At 48.6% G+C, this 16,483-nt stretch overlaps 2 protein-coding genes across 5 annotated transcripts in view; one reads left to right on the top strand and one right to left on the bottom strand.

Moving 5' to 3' along the window:
- Nucleotides 1-13,271, top strand: part of LOC128901946 (ubiquitin-associated protein 2-like) — a 131,528-nt gene extending 118,257 nt beyond the window's left edge. For all 3 annotated transcript variants that reach the window (XR_008463555.1, XR_008463554.1, XR_008463553.1), the window contains exons 28-29: nucleotides 10,149-10,406; nucleotides 11,250-13,271. The gene's annotated coding sequence lies outside the window, so the exon portion shown is untranslated. The remainder of the gene's footprint in view (nucleotides 1-10,148; nucleotides 10,407-11,249) is intronic.
- LOC128901947 (ubiquitin-conjugating enzyme E2 R2-like) overlaps nucleotides 4,047-16,483 on the bottom strand; it is a 71,723-nt gene continuing 59,286 nt past the window's right edge. For both annotated transcript variants that reach the window (XM_054184137.1, XM_054184138.1), the window contains one exon: nucleotides 4,047-4,992. In XM_054184137.1, the coding sequence (XP_054040112.1) occupies nucleotides 4,773-4,992 (220 nt within the window). In that variant the 3' untranslated portion in view covers nucleotides 4,047-4,772. The remainder of the gene's footprint in view (nucleotides 4,993-16,483) is intronic.

Raw genomic sequence — 16,483 nt, 5'->3', positions numbered from 1 at the left:
CACCTGCAGCAGGGATGGACTCCTGGGCAGCACCCTGACTCCTGCCATAATCATTCAAGTCCCTGCCTTTGGTGTCCTCTGGCATTATGCTCCTAGTCCCTGCAGGACAGCTGGGATAAGTAAAGAGGGAACACAGCTGCAGCACTGCTCTCCCTTCCTTTGCCTATGGGGTCCATGGCTTCCACCAGGAGGAAGGTCAGGGGTGAAGTGAGGGCTCCTGAGGGATTGCTCCTGGCCCCTCACAGCAGAGGAGGTAGGTAAATGTGAAGGCATATGTGTTTACACAGCAGGTGAGGGGCTTTTTTGTTTTCTGCACTTACCAAGTCTGTTTCAAGACCCACAAGAAAAAAGAATAAAATCTGTTTCTACTATGACAACCACTTTTCTTTCTTAGAGTGACACTTACCCACAGGACTTGAGAGTTGGTGACCCAGTTGGCTTAGAAGAAGTCAGTGTGCCACCCAGCCCTCCCCCTACCTCTGAGCAGGATGACTTGAACTTCACTGGCACTCCTCTGCCCCAGCTCAAGTTTTGATAATAGTCAAACTGCAGCAGCTGCTGCAAGCCCTTAGCAGCTGCTGTCCCACTGCCACCAGCTTCAGGGTTCAAAGATAGCAAAAATGTTTCTGCAGGCTGGGGACTTACTGCCAGCCTGTACAGGGGCTGCACCAGCAGCTGAGCCCACAGAGTTTACAGCAATGGCACCTCGTTTACCTGTTTGCCTCACAGGAGCTATTCTTTGAAAAACAAAATCACCTAAAGCCATCTTACCACACTTAGTTTCTCATTTATAGAAATCTACTGTTGCCCCACAGGGGTGGGTCAGTCCTTGCTTGTGTGTTAGGGTCCAGAAGCAGTTGTAAGTGGCAAAAAGCAACATAGGAGAGTTGGTGCTAGCACACAGCAGTCCCCTGAACCTTAGGTTTGTTGCAAGAGTGACTGCAATGGAGACTTCCTTGCAAGGATTTCAGCCAGTGCTTCTTCACTGCCCTCTAGCACCCTCCTCTTCCCCAGCACAAGGCAGCAAAAACCAACTCCAGCACCTTCCTAACTGCTTTGGGGTCCTGCCCACAGGCAGCACAGTGCAGTCAGCCACCTCTAGTGAGGCTAAAGAGGATGTTTTTCCTGTTTCCTTACACCGGGGCAGCACAGTGCTGTAGGAGCCAGGCTTGTAGCAAGCTTGATCCCAGTCAGAAGGCCCAAACAGCACCATCCCTCTCAGTCCCATTCCCCAATATGGAGACTCCTATAGGAAGGGAAGGCAGCTCTGAAGTGCCATCACCATTCCTCCAGTACAGCTGTGAAGCCAAAGTACTCAGGCTCCAACCACATTTGACTCAGCACTTGTGCTACAAACACCACCAACTGCAGTAATTGCAATTCCTGTACACTTGTCCTGCTAATTTTAGCTTGACTATGGCAGCAAGGCACTGCAAAACCGAACTTCTCTGCTCTTGAGTTTGCAGGGGGTTGGTTCTTCTGCCAGTCTTCTGCATGAGGTCAAAGCTCCCTGCCTCAGCAAGCTCCCTCACTGCCTTGTCTGACCATTTGAGAAGTGCTGCACTCCTGCCCTGCCGGGGACCTGGCCACCAACAGCACCCTATGAGAGCAGCAACTTTACCCTAAGACCTGCGTCCCTGTTGCAGTCATATGACATAAACCATCTTCCTCCTGGTCTCCCCTTGGCTGACTTAGGAAGACTAACTGTAACAGCAAAGTCCATGGCTTTTTGCCAAAGTACTTCTCTGTCAACCAGCAGCTTGAAATTGTGAATAGCTGTTATTTAAAGGTTTAACTAACTCTTGCAAATAAATCAGCTTAATTAACAGGGAAGTAACGGTACAGGGATATTTTTCATTTCACATTTTTATTAGTAGACAGATGTGCAGAAAAGACAAAAATAACACTACTGAAGGGGAAGAAAACACAAAAATGCATCAGTTAATTATTTCTGGTAAATTATACTGAAGAAAAAAGGAAAACAACTGGGATTTCAGCTAAGGAAACTACTAAGAAATCTAGTGCATCCTGCTGGTTTCAGAATGGTTGAGAACTGCATTTGAAGGAGCATATTGCAAATGTAAACACTAATATTGGCTGAGACAGGAGAAAAAGGTTAAGAAAAAAATAGACTACACAGATTAGATAAACATTTTTCCACAATTTCTTAAATAGTTTAAAAAAAACCACCACCACCCACCCCCCCAAAAAAAGAAAACCCACTCCCCTCATTTCAGTTTGTATCTCAAAAAAGGAAAACAGCAAGTCAACAAGCAATGACACCATACAGGCCAGGGGGAAGAGACATTAGTCTGGTTAATATAGGAGCTCTCAAAATAGGGTGCTCTTTGTCTTTAAAAAAGGATAACAGATGAGTCATGATAACACATCTTACACCACCAAGCTTGAAAATATAAGTCACTGTAGAGTATACAGTCAAAAGTACAAGGGAAATCCTGAAAGATGAAGTATCATTTCAAACCAAGTCATCATCACAGCCAGCATTGCCATACTCTGCTCCTTCATGCCCCTGAAAGCTGAGGGTTGGTGTCCCAGTGTGGCCCTGTGACCAGTCCCGCAGCCAGCTCATTTGCCAACACTGGGAGGGGGTGGGGTTGGGGGGGTGGGGGTGCCCCACACTGTCACTAGATGTAAGGGAGCCCTGCTGCCAGCTCCAAAAAGCAGCAGGGGCCGAGTCAGTCTTTGCTGGAAGGATGAGCTACAGGGAGTCCATGTAGGACACTTCAGGAAGGGTCCAGCTGCCTCCCCAGGTAACATGCAAAGCAGAAGGGCAGACCACCACAGGGAGCACTAGGGGAAAAGGTATCACTACTTGGGCTGCCTTCACTCCACAGGGGGCAGAGGGATGCACCACCAGCACACCTTAGGGCAGAGGAGCAGGCGCTGTCCCTATTGCAGCAAATCCCAGCCAAGCAACATTTTGACCACATCTGCCTTGCTCACTTCAAACAGAGCTCCACCAGCCTTCCTTCCCTCCCCAAGGGCTGCCTTTCCCTCCCTCCAGGCTGCACACTGAGCTTGCTCACTCTCATCCTGCTCCTCACCCCAGGACACAGCCCCTGAGCTGATCATAGAACAAAGTTCACTCCCACCAAAGCACCCTTAGAAGCTGGTGACATACCATTGAAAACCCTGAGATATACAAAGGCGAGGCATAAACAAATTCCTGAGCCTGCAGCTCTCACCAGGGTAACTGCCTCTGTACCTATGAGTACCCAAGCAAGGCCAGCACCTCCTGGAGGAGCCAGGGCTCAGCACAGGAGGGCAAGGCTGGCTGCTGATCAAGGGATCATGGAAACCATGAATTCAGGCCACTGCACCACAGCTGAACAAGAGCACACTGCAATGGGGTGAAGGTGCTGAGAAAGAAGGTTCTGCAGACACAAGCATGCAGGATCTTCCCTACCCACAAGAGCAGACCCTAAGCTCTGCTAAGAGCTCCCCAAAACATGCAGGTGGCTGATCTTTGTGCACTAGCTGAAGCATGCTACTAAATAGCCTATCAAACCCTGCCCTGCCCTTCTCTTCCAGCCTGAAAGCACTGCAGCCCCCTCACCTGTGGAGCTGCGCTCACCCATGCCCCAGCCAACCAGGCAGGGGAGAGCCCAGCACACAACCATCCTCTCTGCCCCATGCCCAAGCAGCCACTGCAGGCAGAGGGACAGCCTGGCCACCCCAGGTAGACACCAAAGACACTTTTACTTCTGCCAATCCCACAAAACTATAGCAGGGCTGCATTTACCAATATGTGACCTACATAAGCAAAAGAAAGGCAGCTCAGGTCAGCACTGTATTTGGGCTGCAGGAAGTAAGGACTGATAGTGAGCACTGGGGCAGGAGGCTATCAGTCTCTCCCAAAAAAACAAGTTCAGGATGAATGCTGGCCCACTGGGCAGTGGGATACATGCCTGTTTTCCTCCATCAGGAGAGGGGCAGCTGGCAGCAAATCTCAGCAGCATGACTAAAATGAACTTTTTCAACCCCAACCTAGTCTGAAAAAAAAAAAATGATATAGCAACCCAAGGTTCATTTGTACAGACATGAAGTGTTAAGTTTTTATTTTAGGGTTCATAACACAAGCCTTTTCCAGAGACAAAGCTGATTATGCCCTCCAGGGCTCCAGGGGCTAGCTATTTCCTAACTTGAGCAGGCTGAAAAGGAATACCGTACCTTTCAGTGACATCCCATCAAGCTCAACACACAGTAGCTTTACACTCTCTTCCCCATACCTTATGAAGGAAAAGCCACCACCAGCAGGCTAAACGAATGTACACATGCTATTATTGTAAATGGAGCAGCTAAACCTTGGCAATTTGCTTTGTGTGGGTTTTTTTTTTCCTTCCCAGTAAATGCAGCACTTGAAATCCCAAAAACCCAGCTTCCAATGGGCTTGTTCCAGCTTTAAACACATTAAACATCTCAATGTAAGACTGTATTTAATTCAAGAATCTAAACACAAGCAAACCTGTTTTTCTGTGAGCATTTTGTAGAGAAGTGAAAAAAAGGGAGTTTGTTTTTTTTAAAAAGAAATCATAATACAATGACGAAAGGGTTAAGAATGCAGGAATTCAGACATTCTGTGGAGGGTCTCTAAGAGGTCCATAAAAAAAGGAGCAAGCAGATCCATACAACAGGAGACAAAGTTGTTTTTATACCCACCCCCTTTTTTTTTTGCTGGACTGCTGCTAGGTTACCCCTGCTCCCTTCTGGCCTGAGTTGGCAGGGCAGCACAGGGGCATAGAGGGAGCAGGTCACGACTCCTCATTGCCAGAATCATCGTCGTCGTAACAGTCGGCATCTTCCTCCTCATCATCTTCATCATCAATGTCATCATCATACAAGTCGTCGTAAAGCAAATCCGAACTGTTGTCATTGGAAGGCACTTTAGTTTTGATGCAGTACTCCGCCAGCGTAGTAGGAACCTTCACACCATCCTTCTCTGCCTCAGCTTTGGTAGCTAAAACCTGTTTCCTGCATGGAGGAGGACATGGCAAAGTGAGCAGGGCCAGGTGCTGGCAGCAGCATGGCTCAACTCCATACCTCCCAGCCAGCCCTCCTGACAGCTCAGGACAGCCAATGTTTGGCTGAAGCACCACTAGAAACAGATTAGTTCCCACAGCCCTGGGCTTGGGAGCACTCTAAGGGTGTTTGCAGCACACATGCTCTCAGCAACATATAAAATTCCACAGGACTCCACATTAGAGACCTAGAATCACAGAATCGCCTAAGTTGGAAGGGACCTTTCAGATCATTGAGTCCAACCATCAACCTAACTCTGACAAAACCCATCACTAAACTATATTGCTAAGCACTATGTCTACCTGTCTTTTAAATATCTCCAGAGATAGTGACTCAACCACTTCCCCGGGCAGCCTGTTCCAATGCTTAATAACCCTTTCAGTGAAGAAATTTTCCCTAATATCCAGTCTAAACCTCCCCTGGTGCAGCTTGAGGCCATTTCCTCTTGTCCTATTGCTTGTTACTTGGGAGAAGAGACTGACACCCACCTCTCAACAACCTCCTTTCAGGTAGTTGTAGAGGGCAATAAGGTCTCCCCTCAGCCTCCTTTTTCTCCAGGCTAAATAATCCCAGCTCCCTCAGCCACTCCTCATAAGACTTGTTCTCCAGACCCCTCACCAGCTTTGTTGCTGTCCTGGTTTGAGGTAAAAGAGAAACAACTTTCTGTGATAAGACCAATGTTTACAGTTAGTGCCAAGGAATGGTACACAGAGAGGCTCCTGCTTATACTTATTGCTATAACAACCAAGGTCAGCTAATTTAGTTATTTGCCCCATTGGAGGGTCAGAAATAGGAAAGTGTAGAGGGGTCCCACCTGTGGGGAGGAGTGGACAGGACAGGTGACCCAAAACTGACCAACAGGGGTATTCCATCCCATCTGCCCCATACTCAGTATAAAAGCTGAAGGATCAAAGGGTCAGCGCTCTTCCTTCACTGTCTTACATCCGAGGAGGACCCTGTCTGTTCATCTACCTTTGATCCCAAACTGTGGGTTCCTGACTCCAGCTCTGGAATCCAGTTCCCACCCGTCACTGAGTCCAGTCTGGGACTTCCCCAGTGCCTGCTGGTGACATCATCCTGGGAGCTTAATATGGTTTTGTATATACTGTATCTATTTCATTATTTCCTTTTTATTTTATTATTAATATTTTCATCAAAGTTGTTTAGTTCCTTCTAAACTTGTAAATCTCTTTATCTCTTCTCCTCCTCTCTGTGTGCGAGAGCTGGGGGGAGAGCATCTGCCACCAGCCATTGGCCAATACCATGACAGATTTATTGGCACCCAACATGGGGCATGAACGGAGCTCTGATAGATTGCCTGAATAGTTTGAATTCCAGCTTGTTCAGGGAGAATAGACCGCTCACATCATGTCGTTCTTATGCGAAATCGTATATCATGCCTTCAGAGAGCTTTGTATGAAGTTAATTGATGCAGTGGTGTTTAACTGGTCGAATATATTGTGTGGCTTATTTCTTTGTGTTTGGATGCGGTGGTCTAAGCATGCTATGTTGGTGTGGATTGGCCTTCAGATGTATAAAATAATTGCTTGGATAATGGTTCTACCTGCGTATCTCGTAGCATCACGTGATGGATTCTTCTACTAATTACACTCTTGGTCTTACCTGGGGAAAGTTTACTTTGCCCTTTGATGATTATGCCAAAGTGACACTAACAGAATTAGGGGATGAGAAACCTTCGGGCTGTTTAGAGAGTGAATGTTACTTTCATTCATATTTGATTTTGTTGTTGGGTTTCCTGAATGTGTTGCAGGGGTGGTTTATTGTTAAATATCAGTGCAGGAGTGAGTATTATGTGACATGTGATACCGCTACTCAAACCCCACAGCCGAAGTCAAAGATAGCAGAAATTCAGACAACCCCCCCACCGAAAGCTACAGCAGAAACACAGACAACCCAAACTATGACCCAAGCCACAGCATAGACACATACAACGCCATTGGCCCTGACACCAGCCTGAGCGGCATCAGTTGCCCCCGCACCGGCCCCGACATTGGCCAGGCCCATATCGGCTGCCCCCCCACCGGCCCCGGCCACCCCCCGGCCCATCCCGGCAGCAGTCACTCAGCAGCCTGCGGTCAATGTTACTCCACCCCCAACAAGGAGCACGGCCACTGCTCTGGCTGCCCCGACAATGAGCGCTGCTGCCACTCAAACTCTAGCAGAACCGGCACAAGTTGCCCCGGTGACCCGGAAGCAGAAAAAGTTAGCTCGTTCCCCTGCCTCTGACGACAGAGACCAGCCCAAGCCAGACAGCACAGGAGAGGGTCCTTCCCAGCCAGCATTAACACAAGATGAGGACTCGGATGCAGAGATAATCATTAAATCCTTTTCTATGAAGGATTTGTGAAATATGAGGAAGGACTTTAGTCGTCATGAAGGGGAGACATTTGTCTCCTGGTTGCTCCGATGCTGGGACAATGGAGCTGATTCCATAGATTTAGATGGTAGAGAAGCTAAGCAGTTGGGAAACCTGGCCAGAGATGGAGGGATTGATAAAGCCATTAGGAGGAAGGCAGATGTCCTCAGTCTCTGGAGGCAACTGCTATCAGCTGTGAAGGGCAGGTACCCCTTTAAGGATGATATTGAGTGCCAACCAAGCAAATGGCCCAGCATGGAAAAAGGTATTAAGTACCCGAGGGAACTGGCTGTGCAAGAGGTGGTTTATAGCAACTGGCAGACGGATTATAGATCCTGATGAAATGCCATGCAAATGATCTTTGTTGAGGAAGTTTGTGCAGAGTGCACCATCAAATTATTCCCACGCTTTGTCAACAGTGGTCTAGGGAGGATCTGGTACTGATACACCAACTGTAAATGAAGTGGCTAACAAGGTTTGACAGTATGAAGACAGGTATGTCAACCAGAAAAAGAAGGTCAAAGAAAGCGTGCCCTCCCTGATGATCAAGAATGGTAAACTGGTAACAACAGATGAGGAGAAGGCTGAGGTTCTCAACAATTGTTTTGCCTCAGTCTTCACTGCCAGCCTCTCTCCTCACGCCTCCTGAGTTGAAGGACTGCAAGACGGGGACCTGGGGGACAAAGTCCCTCCCACTATACGTGAAGACAAGGTTCGTGACCACCTGAGGAACCTGAACATACACAAGTCTATGGGACCTGAGGAGATGCACCCCAGAGTCCTGAGGGAATTGGCTGATGTCATTGCCAAGCCGCTCTCCATATTTGAAAAGTCATGGCAGTCAGGTGAAGTCCCTGGTGACTGGAAAAAGGGAGCCATCGCACCCATTTTTAAAAAGGGTAGGAAGGAGGACCCCAGGAACTAGCGATCTGTCAGCCTCACCTCTGTGCCTGGGAAGATCATGGAACACATCCTCCTAGAAGCTATGCTAAGGCACATGGAGGACAGGGAGGTGATTCGAGACAGCCAGCATGGCTTTACTAAGGACAAGTCCTGCCTGACCAACCTGGTGGCTTTCTACGATGGAGTGATTACATCAGTGGACAAGGGAAGAGCAATGGATATCATCTGTCTGGACTTCTGCAAGGCCTTTGACATGGTTCCCCCACAACATCCTTCTCTCTAAGTTGGAGAGATATGGATTTGATGGGTGGACTGTTCGGTGGATAAGGAACTGGCTGGATGGTTGCATCCAGAGGGTGGTGGTCAATGGCTCGATGTCCAGATGGAGAGGGGTGACAAGCAGTGTCCCTCAGGGATCTGTACTGGGACCAGTGCTGTTCAACATCTTCACCAGTGATATAGACAGTGGGATCAAGTGCACCCTCAGCAAGTTTGCTGATGACACCAAGCTGTGTGGCACGGTCCACACACTGGATGGAAGGGATGCCATCCAGAGGGACCTTGACAGGCTGGAGAGGTGGGCCTGTGTGAAACTCATTAAGTTCAACCAGGCCAAGTGCAAGGTCCTGCACTTGGGTTGGGAAAAAACCTCATCATCAATACAGGCTGGGGGATGATGTGATAGAGAGCAGCCCTGTGGAGAAGGAAGTGGGGTGCTGGTGGATGAAAAGCTGGACATGAGCCAACAATGTGCGCTTGCAGCCCAGAAGGCCAACTGCATCCTGGGCTGCATCAAAAGAAGCGTGGCCAGCAGATCGAGAGAGGTGATTCTCCCCCTCTACTCCACTCTCGTAAGACCCCACCTGGAGTACTGCATCCAGCTCTGGAGTCCTCAGCACAAGAAGGACATGGACCTGTTGGAGGGGGTCCAGAGGAGGGCCACGAAGATGATCAGAGGGCTGGAGCACCTCTCCTATGAGGACAGGCTGAGAGAGTTGGGGTTGTTCAGCCTGGAGAAGAGAAGGCTCCGAGGAGACCTTATAGCAGCCTTCCAGTACCTGAAGGGGGCATACAGGAAAGCTGGGGAGGGGCTGTTTGCAAGGGCATGTAGCAATAGGACAAGGGGCAATGGCTTTAAACTAGAGCAGGGTAGGTTTAGATTAGACATTAGGAAGAAGTTCTTTACAATGAGGGTGGTGAGACATTGGAACAGGTTGTCCAGAGAGGTGGTGGAGGCCCCATCCCTGGAGACATTCAAGGCCAGGCTTGATGAGGCTCTGAGCAATCTGATCTAGTGAAAGATGTCCCTGCTTACTGCAGGGGGGGTTGGACTAGATGACCTTTAAAGGTCCCTTCCAACCCAACACATTCTATGATTCTATGAATCATAAAGGGACAGAATCTGTTACTATTTCTGGAGTGACAGGTGGGTCTCAAGAACTGACTGTATTGGAGGCTGAAGTGGGCCTGAATGGGAATAAATGGGAGAAGCACCCCCTTGTGACTGGACCAAATGCTCCACGCATCCTTGGCATAGACTACCTCAAGAGAGGGTATTTCAAAGATCCAAAAGGGTATTGGTGGGCTTTTGGTATAGCAGCTGTAGAGACTGAGGACACTACACAGCTGTCTACCTTACCTGGCCTTTCAGATGACCCTTCTGTGGTGGGACTGCTGAAGGTTAAAGAACAGCAGGTGCCAATTGCTACACCACCACTGAGTGCTGCTGTGCCAGACATGCTAGAACTTCACTATGAACTGGAGTCAAAGGCAGCCCAGTGGTATGCTACAACTGACATTGCTAATGCGTTCTTCTCTATTCCTTTAGCAGCAGAGTGCAGGCCACAGTTTGCTTTCACCTGGAGAGGCATCCAGTGCACCTGGAATGGACTGCCCCAGGGGTGGAAGCACAGCCCTACTATTTGCCATGGGCTGATCCAGACTGCACTGGAGAAGGGTGGGACTCCAGAACACCTGCAATACATTGATGGCATCATTGTGTGGGGTAATACAGCAGAAGAGGTTTTCAAGAAAGGTCAGAAAATAATCAAGATTCTTTTGGAAGCGGGTTTTGCTGTCAAAAGAGGTAAGGTCAAGGGACCTGCATGAGACATCCAGTTCTTGGGAATTAAGTGGCAAGATGGGCATCATCAGATCCCAATGGATGTGATTAACAAAATAACAGCTATGTCCCCACCTACTAACAAAAAGGAAACACAAGCCTTCTTAGGCATTGTGGGTTTCTGGAGACTGCATATTCCAGGTTATAGTCAGATTGTGAAACCTCTCTATGAAGTGACTTGAAAGAAAAATGAGTTTACGTGGGGTCCTGAGCAACGACAGGCCTTTGAGCAAATGAAACAAGAGATTGTGCATGCAGTAGCCCTTGGGCCAGTCCGAACAGGACAGGACATTAAAAACGTGCTCTATAGTGCAGCCAGGGACAATGGCCCTACCTGGAGCCTCTGGCAGAAAGCACCAGGGGAGACTCAAGGTCGACCCCTAGGATTCTGGAGTTGAGGATACAAAAGCTCCGAGGCCAACTATACCCCAACTGAGAAAGAAATCTTGGCAGCCTATGAAGGAGTTAGAGCTGCTTCAGAGGTAATTGGTACTGAAGCCCAGCTCCTCCTGGTGCCCCCATTACCAGTGCTGGGCTGGATGTTCAAGGGTAAAGTTCCTTCTACTCATCATGCCACTGATGCTACCTGGAGTAAGTGGGTTGCCTTAATCACTCAGCGAGCTTGAATAGGAAACCCCAAACGTCCAGGAATCGTAGAAGTGATCACAAACTGGCCCAAAGGCAAAGACTTCACAATGCCACCTGAGGAGGTAGTGACACATGCTGAGGAAGCCCCACCATACAATGAACTACCAGAAAATGAGAAACAGTATGCTCTGTTCACTGATGGGTCTTGTTGTATTGTAGGAAAGCATCGAAGGTGGAAAGCTGCTGTATGGAGTCCTACACAATAAGTTGCAGAAGATGCTGCAGGAGAAGGTGAATTGGGTCAATTTGCAGAGGTAAAAGCCATCCAGCTGGCCTTAGACATTGCTGAACAAGAAAAATGGCCAGTCCTTTATCTCTGGATGGCAAATGCTCTGTGGGGATGGCTAAAGCAGGGGAAGCAGAACAACTGGCGGCACAGAGGCAAACCCTTCTGCTCAATTATAGCAAGATATTGCTGACTGCCTAGGGAAACTATTTGTGAAGGTACACCATGTAAATGCCCATGTACCCGTGAGTCTGGCCACTAAGGAACATCAAAACAATCAGCAAGTGGACCAGGCTGCTAAGATTTTCCAGACAGATTTGGACTGGGAACATAAAGGTGAACTATTTTTAGCTCGGTGGGCCCATGATACTTCAGGTCATCAAGGAAGGGATGCAACTATATAAATGGGCCCATGACCGAGGGGTGGATTTAACCGTGTACGCTATTGCGCAGGTTATCCACGACTGTGAGATTGTTAAAACCTTTGTGGTATGGGGGACAAGGGTTGAAATATAAGTATGGGGAGGCTTGGCAAATTGACTGTATCACACTCCCTCATACCTGCTAGGGTAAGCGTCACATGCTTACTATGGTTGAAGCAAGCACCGGATGGTTGGAAACTTATTCTGTACCCCATGCTACTGCCCGGAACACCATCCTGGGCCTTGAAAAGCAATTCTTGTGGTGACATGGTACTCCAGAGAGAATGGAGTCAGACAATGGGACTCATTTCAAAAACAGTCTTATAAGTACTTGGGCAAAAGAACCTGGCATTGAGTGGGTATATCATATCCCCTGTCATGCACCAGCTTCTGGGAAAACTGAGTGATACAGTGGCTTGTTAAAAACTACCCTGAAAGCAATGGGTGGTGGAACCTTTAAAAATGGGGACCAGCATTTAGCACAAGCTACCTGGTTAGTTAACACCAGGGGATCCATCAATCGAGCAGGTCCTGCTCAATCAGACCTTTTACATACAGTAGAAGGGGATAAAGTCCCTGTGGTGCATGAAAGGAATATGTTGGGGAAAACTGTTTGGGTTTTTCCCGCCTCAGGCAAAGGCAAACCCATTGGTGGGACTGTTTTTGCTCAAGGACCTGGATGTACTTGGTGGGTGATGCTGGAGAATGGAGAAGCTCAATGTGTGCCTCAAGGAAATTTGACCCTGGGTGAGAATCCTTAATTCTGAGTTGTATGATGTTAATTGTTCTATAATACTAACAGTGTTCTATAAGTGTTTTACAGGATAACAGTGTTGATGAAACCTGAACCAGCTCCATCAAGTGGCATCCAGCAAAACTCTTCGAGATGGGCATACTACCTGTGGGCATGGACCACAATGAATTTCATTCATCTTTCCTACTCTGAGAATCCTGCTATGAGAGATGAAATCCTACAGTTGTAAACTAAATGGACTTAGTGAACTTTTGTGTATAAAGATAAATCATAACTGAGTGACCTGCATATATCTATTTCTATATATATATGTATAGATTTGGAAGATAAAAGTATTAGTGATCTGAGCATTTTACTTCTTAGCTAGGCCTCTTCTAATGCTCTGAAATCAACAGCATATTGTGCAGAAAATGGTTCGTTCTCAGAGTGATAAGACCAATGTTTACAGTTAGTGCCAAGGAATGGTACACAGAGAGGCTCCTGCTTATACTTATTGCTGTACCAACTGAGGTCAGCTAATTTTGTTATTTGCCCCGTTGGAGGGTCAGAAATGGAAAAGCGTAGCGGAGTCCCACCTGCAGGGAGGAGCGGACAGGACAGGTGACCCAAAATTGACCAACCAGGGTATTCCATCCCATCTGCCCCATGCTCAGTATAAAAGCTGAGGGATCAAAGGGTCAGTCTCTTTTCTTCAATGGCCGATATCTGAGGAGGACCCTGTGTGTTTCATCTGCCTTTGATCCCGATCCGTGGGTTCCTGACTCCAGCTCTGGAATCCAGTTCCCACCCATTGCTGAGTCCAGTCTGGGACTTCCCCAGTGCCTGCTGGTGACATCACCCTGGGAGCTTTATATGGTTTTGTATATACTGTATCTATTTCATTGTTTCCTTTTTATTTTATTATTAATATTCCAGTAAAGTAGTTTAGTTTCTTCTAAACTTGTAAATCCCTTTCTCTCTCCTCCTCCTCTCTGTGTGCAAGAGCTGGGAGGAGAGCATCTGTCACTGGTCATTGGCCAATTTGGCCAAAACCACAACAGCTGCCCTTCTCTGGACCCACTCCAGCACCTCAATGTCTTTTTTTGTGGTGAAGGGCCCAAAACTGGACACAGTACTCCAGGTGGGGCCTCACCAGTGCCAAGTACAGGGGACGATCACTTCCCTAGTCCTACTCACCACACTGTTCCTGATACCGGCCAGGATGCTGTTGGCCTTCTTGGCCACCTGGGCACACTGCTGGCTCATATTCAGCCAGCTGTCGACCAACACCCCCAGGTCCTTTTCTGCCAGGCAGCTCTCCAGCCACTCCTCCCCAAGCTTGTAACGCTGCATGGGGTTGTTGAGACCCAAGTGCAGGACCCGGCACTTGGCCTTGTTGAACCTCATACCATTGGCCTCGGCCCATGGATCCAGCCTGTCCAGATCCCTCTGCAAAGCCTTTCTACCCTCAAGCAAGTCAACACTCCCACCCAACTTAGTGTCATCTGCAAACTTACTGAGGGTGCACTCAGTCCCCTCATCCAGATCACTGATAAAGATATTAAAGAGAACTGGACCCAATACTGAGCCCTGGGGAACACCACTCATGACCAGCCGCCAACTGGATTTAACTCCATTCACCACCACTCTGTGGGCCCAGACATCCAGCCAGTTTGTAACCCAGCAAAGAGTACTCCCGTCCAAGCCATGAGCAGCCAGTTTCTCCAGGAGGATGCTGTGGGAAACCATATCAAAGGCCAGGTACACAACATCCACAGCCTTTCCCTCATCCACCAAGCGGGTCACTTTGTCACAGAAGGAGATCAGGTTTGTCAAGCAGGACCTGCCTTTCATGAACCCATGCTGACTGGGCCTGATCACCTGGTTGTCCTTCATGTGCCACATAATGGCACTCAGGACGATCTGTTCCATGACCTTCTCAGGCACCGAGGTCAGATTGACAGGCCTGTAGTTCCCTGGATCCTCCTTCTGGCCCTTCTTGTGGATGGGCGTCATATTTGCTAACCTCCAGTCAACTGGGACCTCCCCGGTTTGCCAGGACTGCTGGTAAATGATGGAGAGCGGCTCGGTGAGCACTTCCGCCGACTCCCTCAGTACCCTCGGGTGGATCCCGTCTGGCCCCATAGACTTGTGTATGTCCAGGTGTTGGAGCAGGTCCCTCACCATCTCCTTTTGGATTACAGGGGCTTCATTCTGCTCCCTGCCCCTACCTACTAGCTCAGGGGTCTGGATACTCAGGGAACAACTGACTCTACTACTAAAGACTGAGGCAAAGAAGGCATTAAGTACCTCGGCCTTCTCATCCTTCGCCACTATGTTACCACCTTCAACTGATAAAGGATGGAGATTCTCCTTAGTCCTCCTTTTGTTACAAATATATTTATAGAAACTCTTTTTATTGTTCTTAACATCCAAAGCCAGGTTAAGTTCTAGTTGGGCTTTGGCCTTTCTAATTTTCTCCCTACATAGCCTTACAATATCTTTGTAGCCTTCCTGAGTGGCCTGCCCCTTCTTCCAAAGGCCATAAACTCTCCTTTTTTCCCCCCGAGTTGTATTCATATCTCTCTGTTCAGCCAGGCCAGTCTTTTCCCAGACAGCTCATTTTTTGGCACGTGGGGACAGCCTGCTCCTGCACCTTTAAGACTTCCTTCTTGAAAGATGTCCAGCCTCCCTGGACACCTTTGCCCTTCAGGACTGCCTCCCAAGGGACTCTGTCAAGCAGGCTCCTGAAAAGACCAAAGTCTGCCCTCTGGAAGTCCATGGTGGCAGTTCTGCTGACCCCCCTTCCTTGCTTCTCTGAGAATCAAAAACTATCATTTCATGATCACTATGCCCAAGATGGCCTCTAACCATCACATCCCCCACAAGTCCTTCTCTGTTTACAAACAGCAGGTCCAGCAGGGCTCCTTCACTAGTTGGCTCACTCACCAGCTGTGTCAGGAAGTTATCCCGAACACATTCCAGGAACCTTCTAGACTGTTCCCTCTCAGCTCTATTGTGTTCCCAGCTGATATCTGGTAGGTTGAAGTCTCCCACCAGGACAAGGGCTAGTGATCTTGAGATTTCTCCCAGCTGCCTGTAGAATATTTCATCTGCCTCTACATCCTGGTTGGGTGGTCTATAACAGACTCCCACCATGACAGCAGCCTTGTTGGCCCTCCCCCTGATTCTTACCCATAAACACTCAACCCTATTGTCACCATCATTAAGCTCTTGACATTCATAACACTCCCTAACATACAGAGCCACCCCACCTCCTCTCCTTCCTTGCCTGTCCCTTCTGAAGGGTTTGTAGCCATCTAATGCAGCACTCCAGTCATGTGAGTCATCCCACCATGTTTCCATGATGGCAACTACATCATAGTTTTCCTGCTGCACAATGGCTTCCAGCTCCTCCTGTTTGTTGCCCATGCTGCATGCATTAGTGTAGAAGCACTTCAGCAGTAATAGAAGCACCTGCCAGTGTAGAAGCACCTGCCAGAGCTCAGAGCAAATTTCATTATATTTGTTACAGAAGGGATGTTCAGGGATTTCCTGAGATGACTTATTGAGGTGGGTTCAAAGATGCCATCCACAGCCACCCTCCACCACCGATGACTACCCCTGTGTGCTCAAAACTGCAATTCCCACAAGTATTTGGCAGCTCTGAGCTCCCACTGGATGGTAAGAGCAGTCTGAGCATGTGGCTGCACCCCGAGATGCAGCTCCAACCCTGGCACTGCCTGGGGATGGCAAGAAACAAGTATTTTCCATCATCCCAGGATAGGCTCTAGCTGCTGCCTCCCAGCAGCACTCAGGCTGTGAACTGTTGCTGGCCCGTGTTGCCACCCAGCAGGGAGAGGAGCAGATGGCAGCCTGTCCTTTCATCCCCACCCACCTGCTAATCAGTCTGCCATACTCTGTTTATGGAGTACATCCAGCTCCACCAAAGCCAATGGAGCTGGAGGGAACTAAGATAACCTCCCAGCGAGGCTCTTCACGTATCTCAGGC

Source organism: Rissa tridactyla, chromosome W (assembly GCF_028500815.1).
Source record: "Rissa tridactyla isolate bRisTri1 chromosome W, bRisTri1.patW.cur.20221130, whole genome shotgun sequence".
NCBI lineage: Eukaryota > Metazoa > Chordata > Aves > Charadriiformes > Laridae > Rissa > Rissa tridactyla.
The sequence above is the reverse complement of the archived record's forward strand: the minus strand, read 5'-3'. Positions and strand labels throughout refer to the sequence as shown.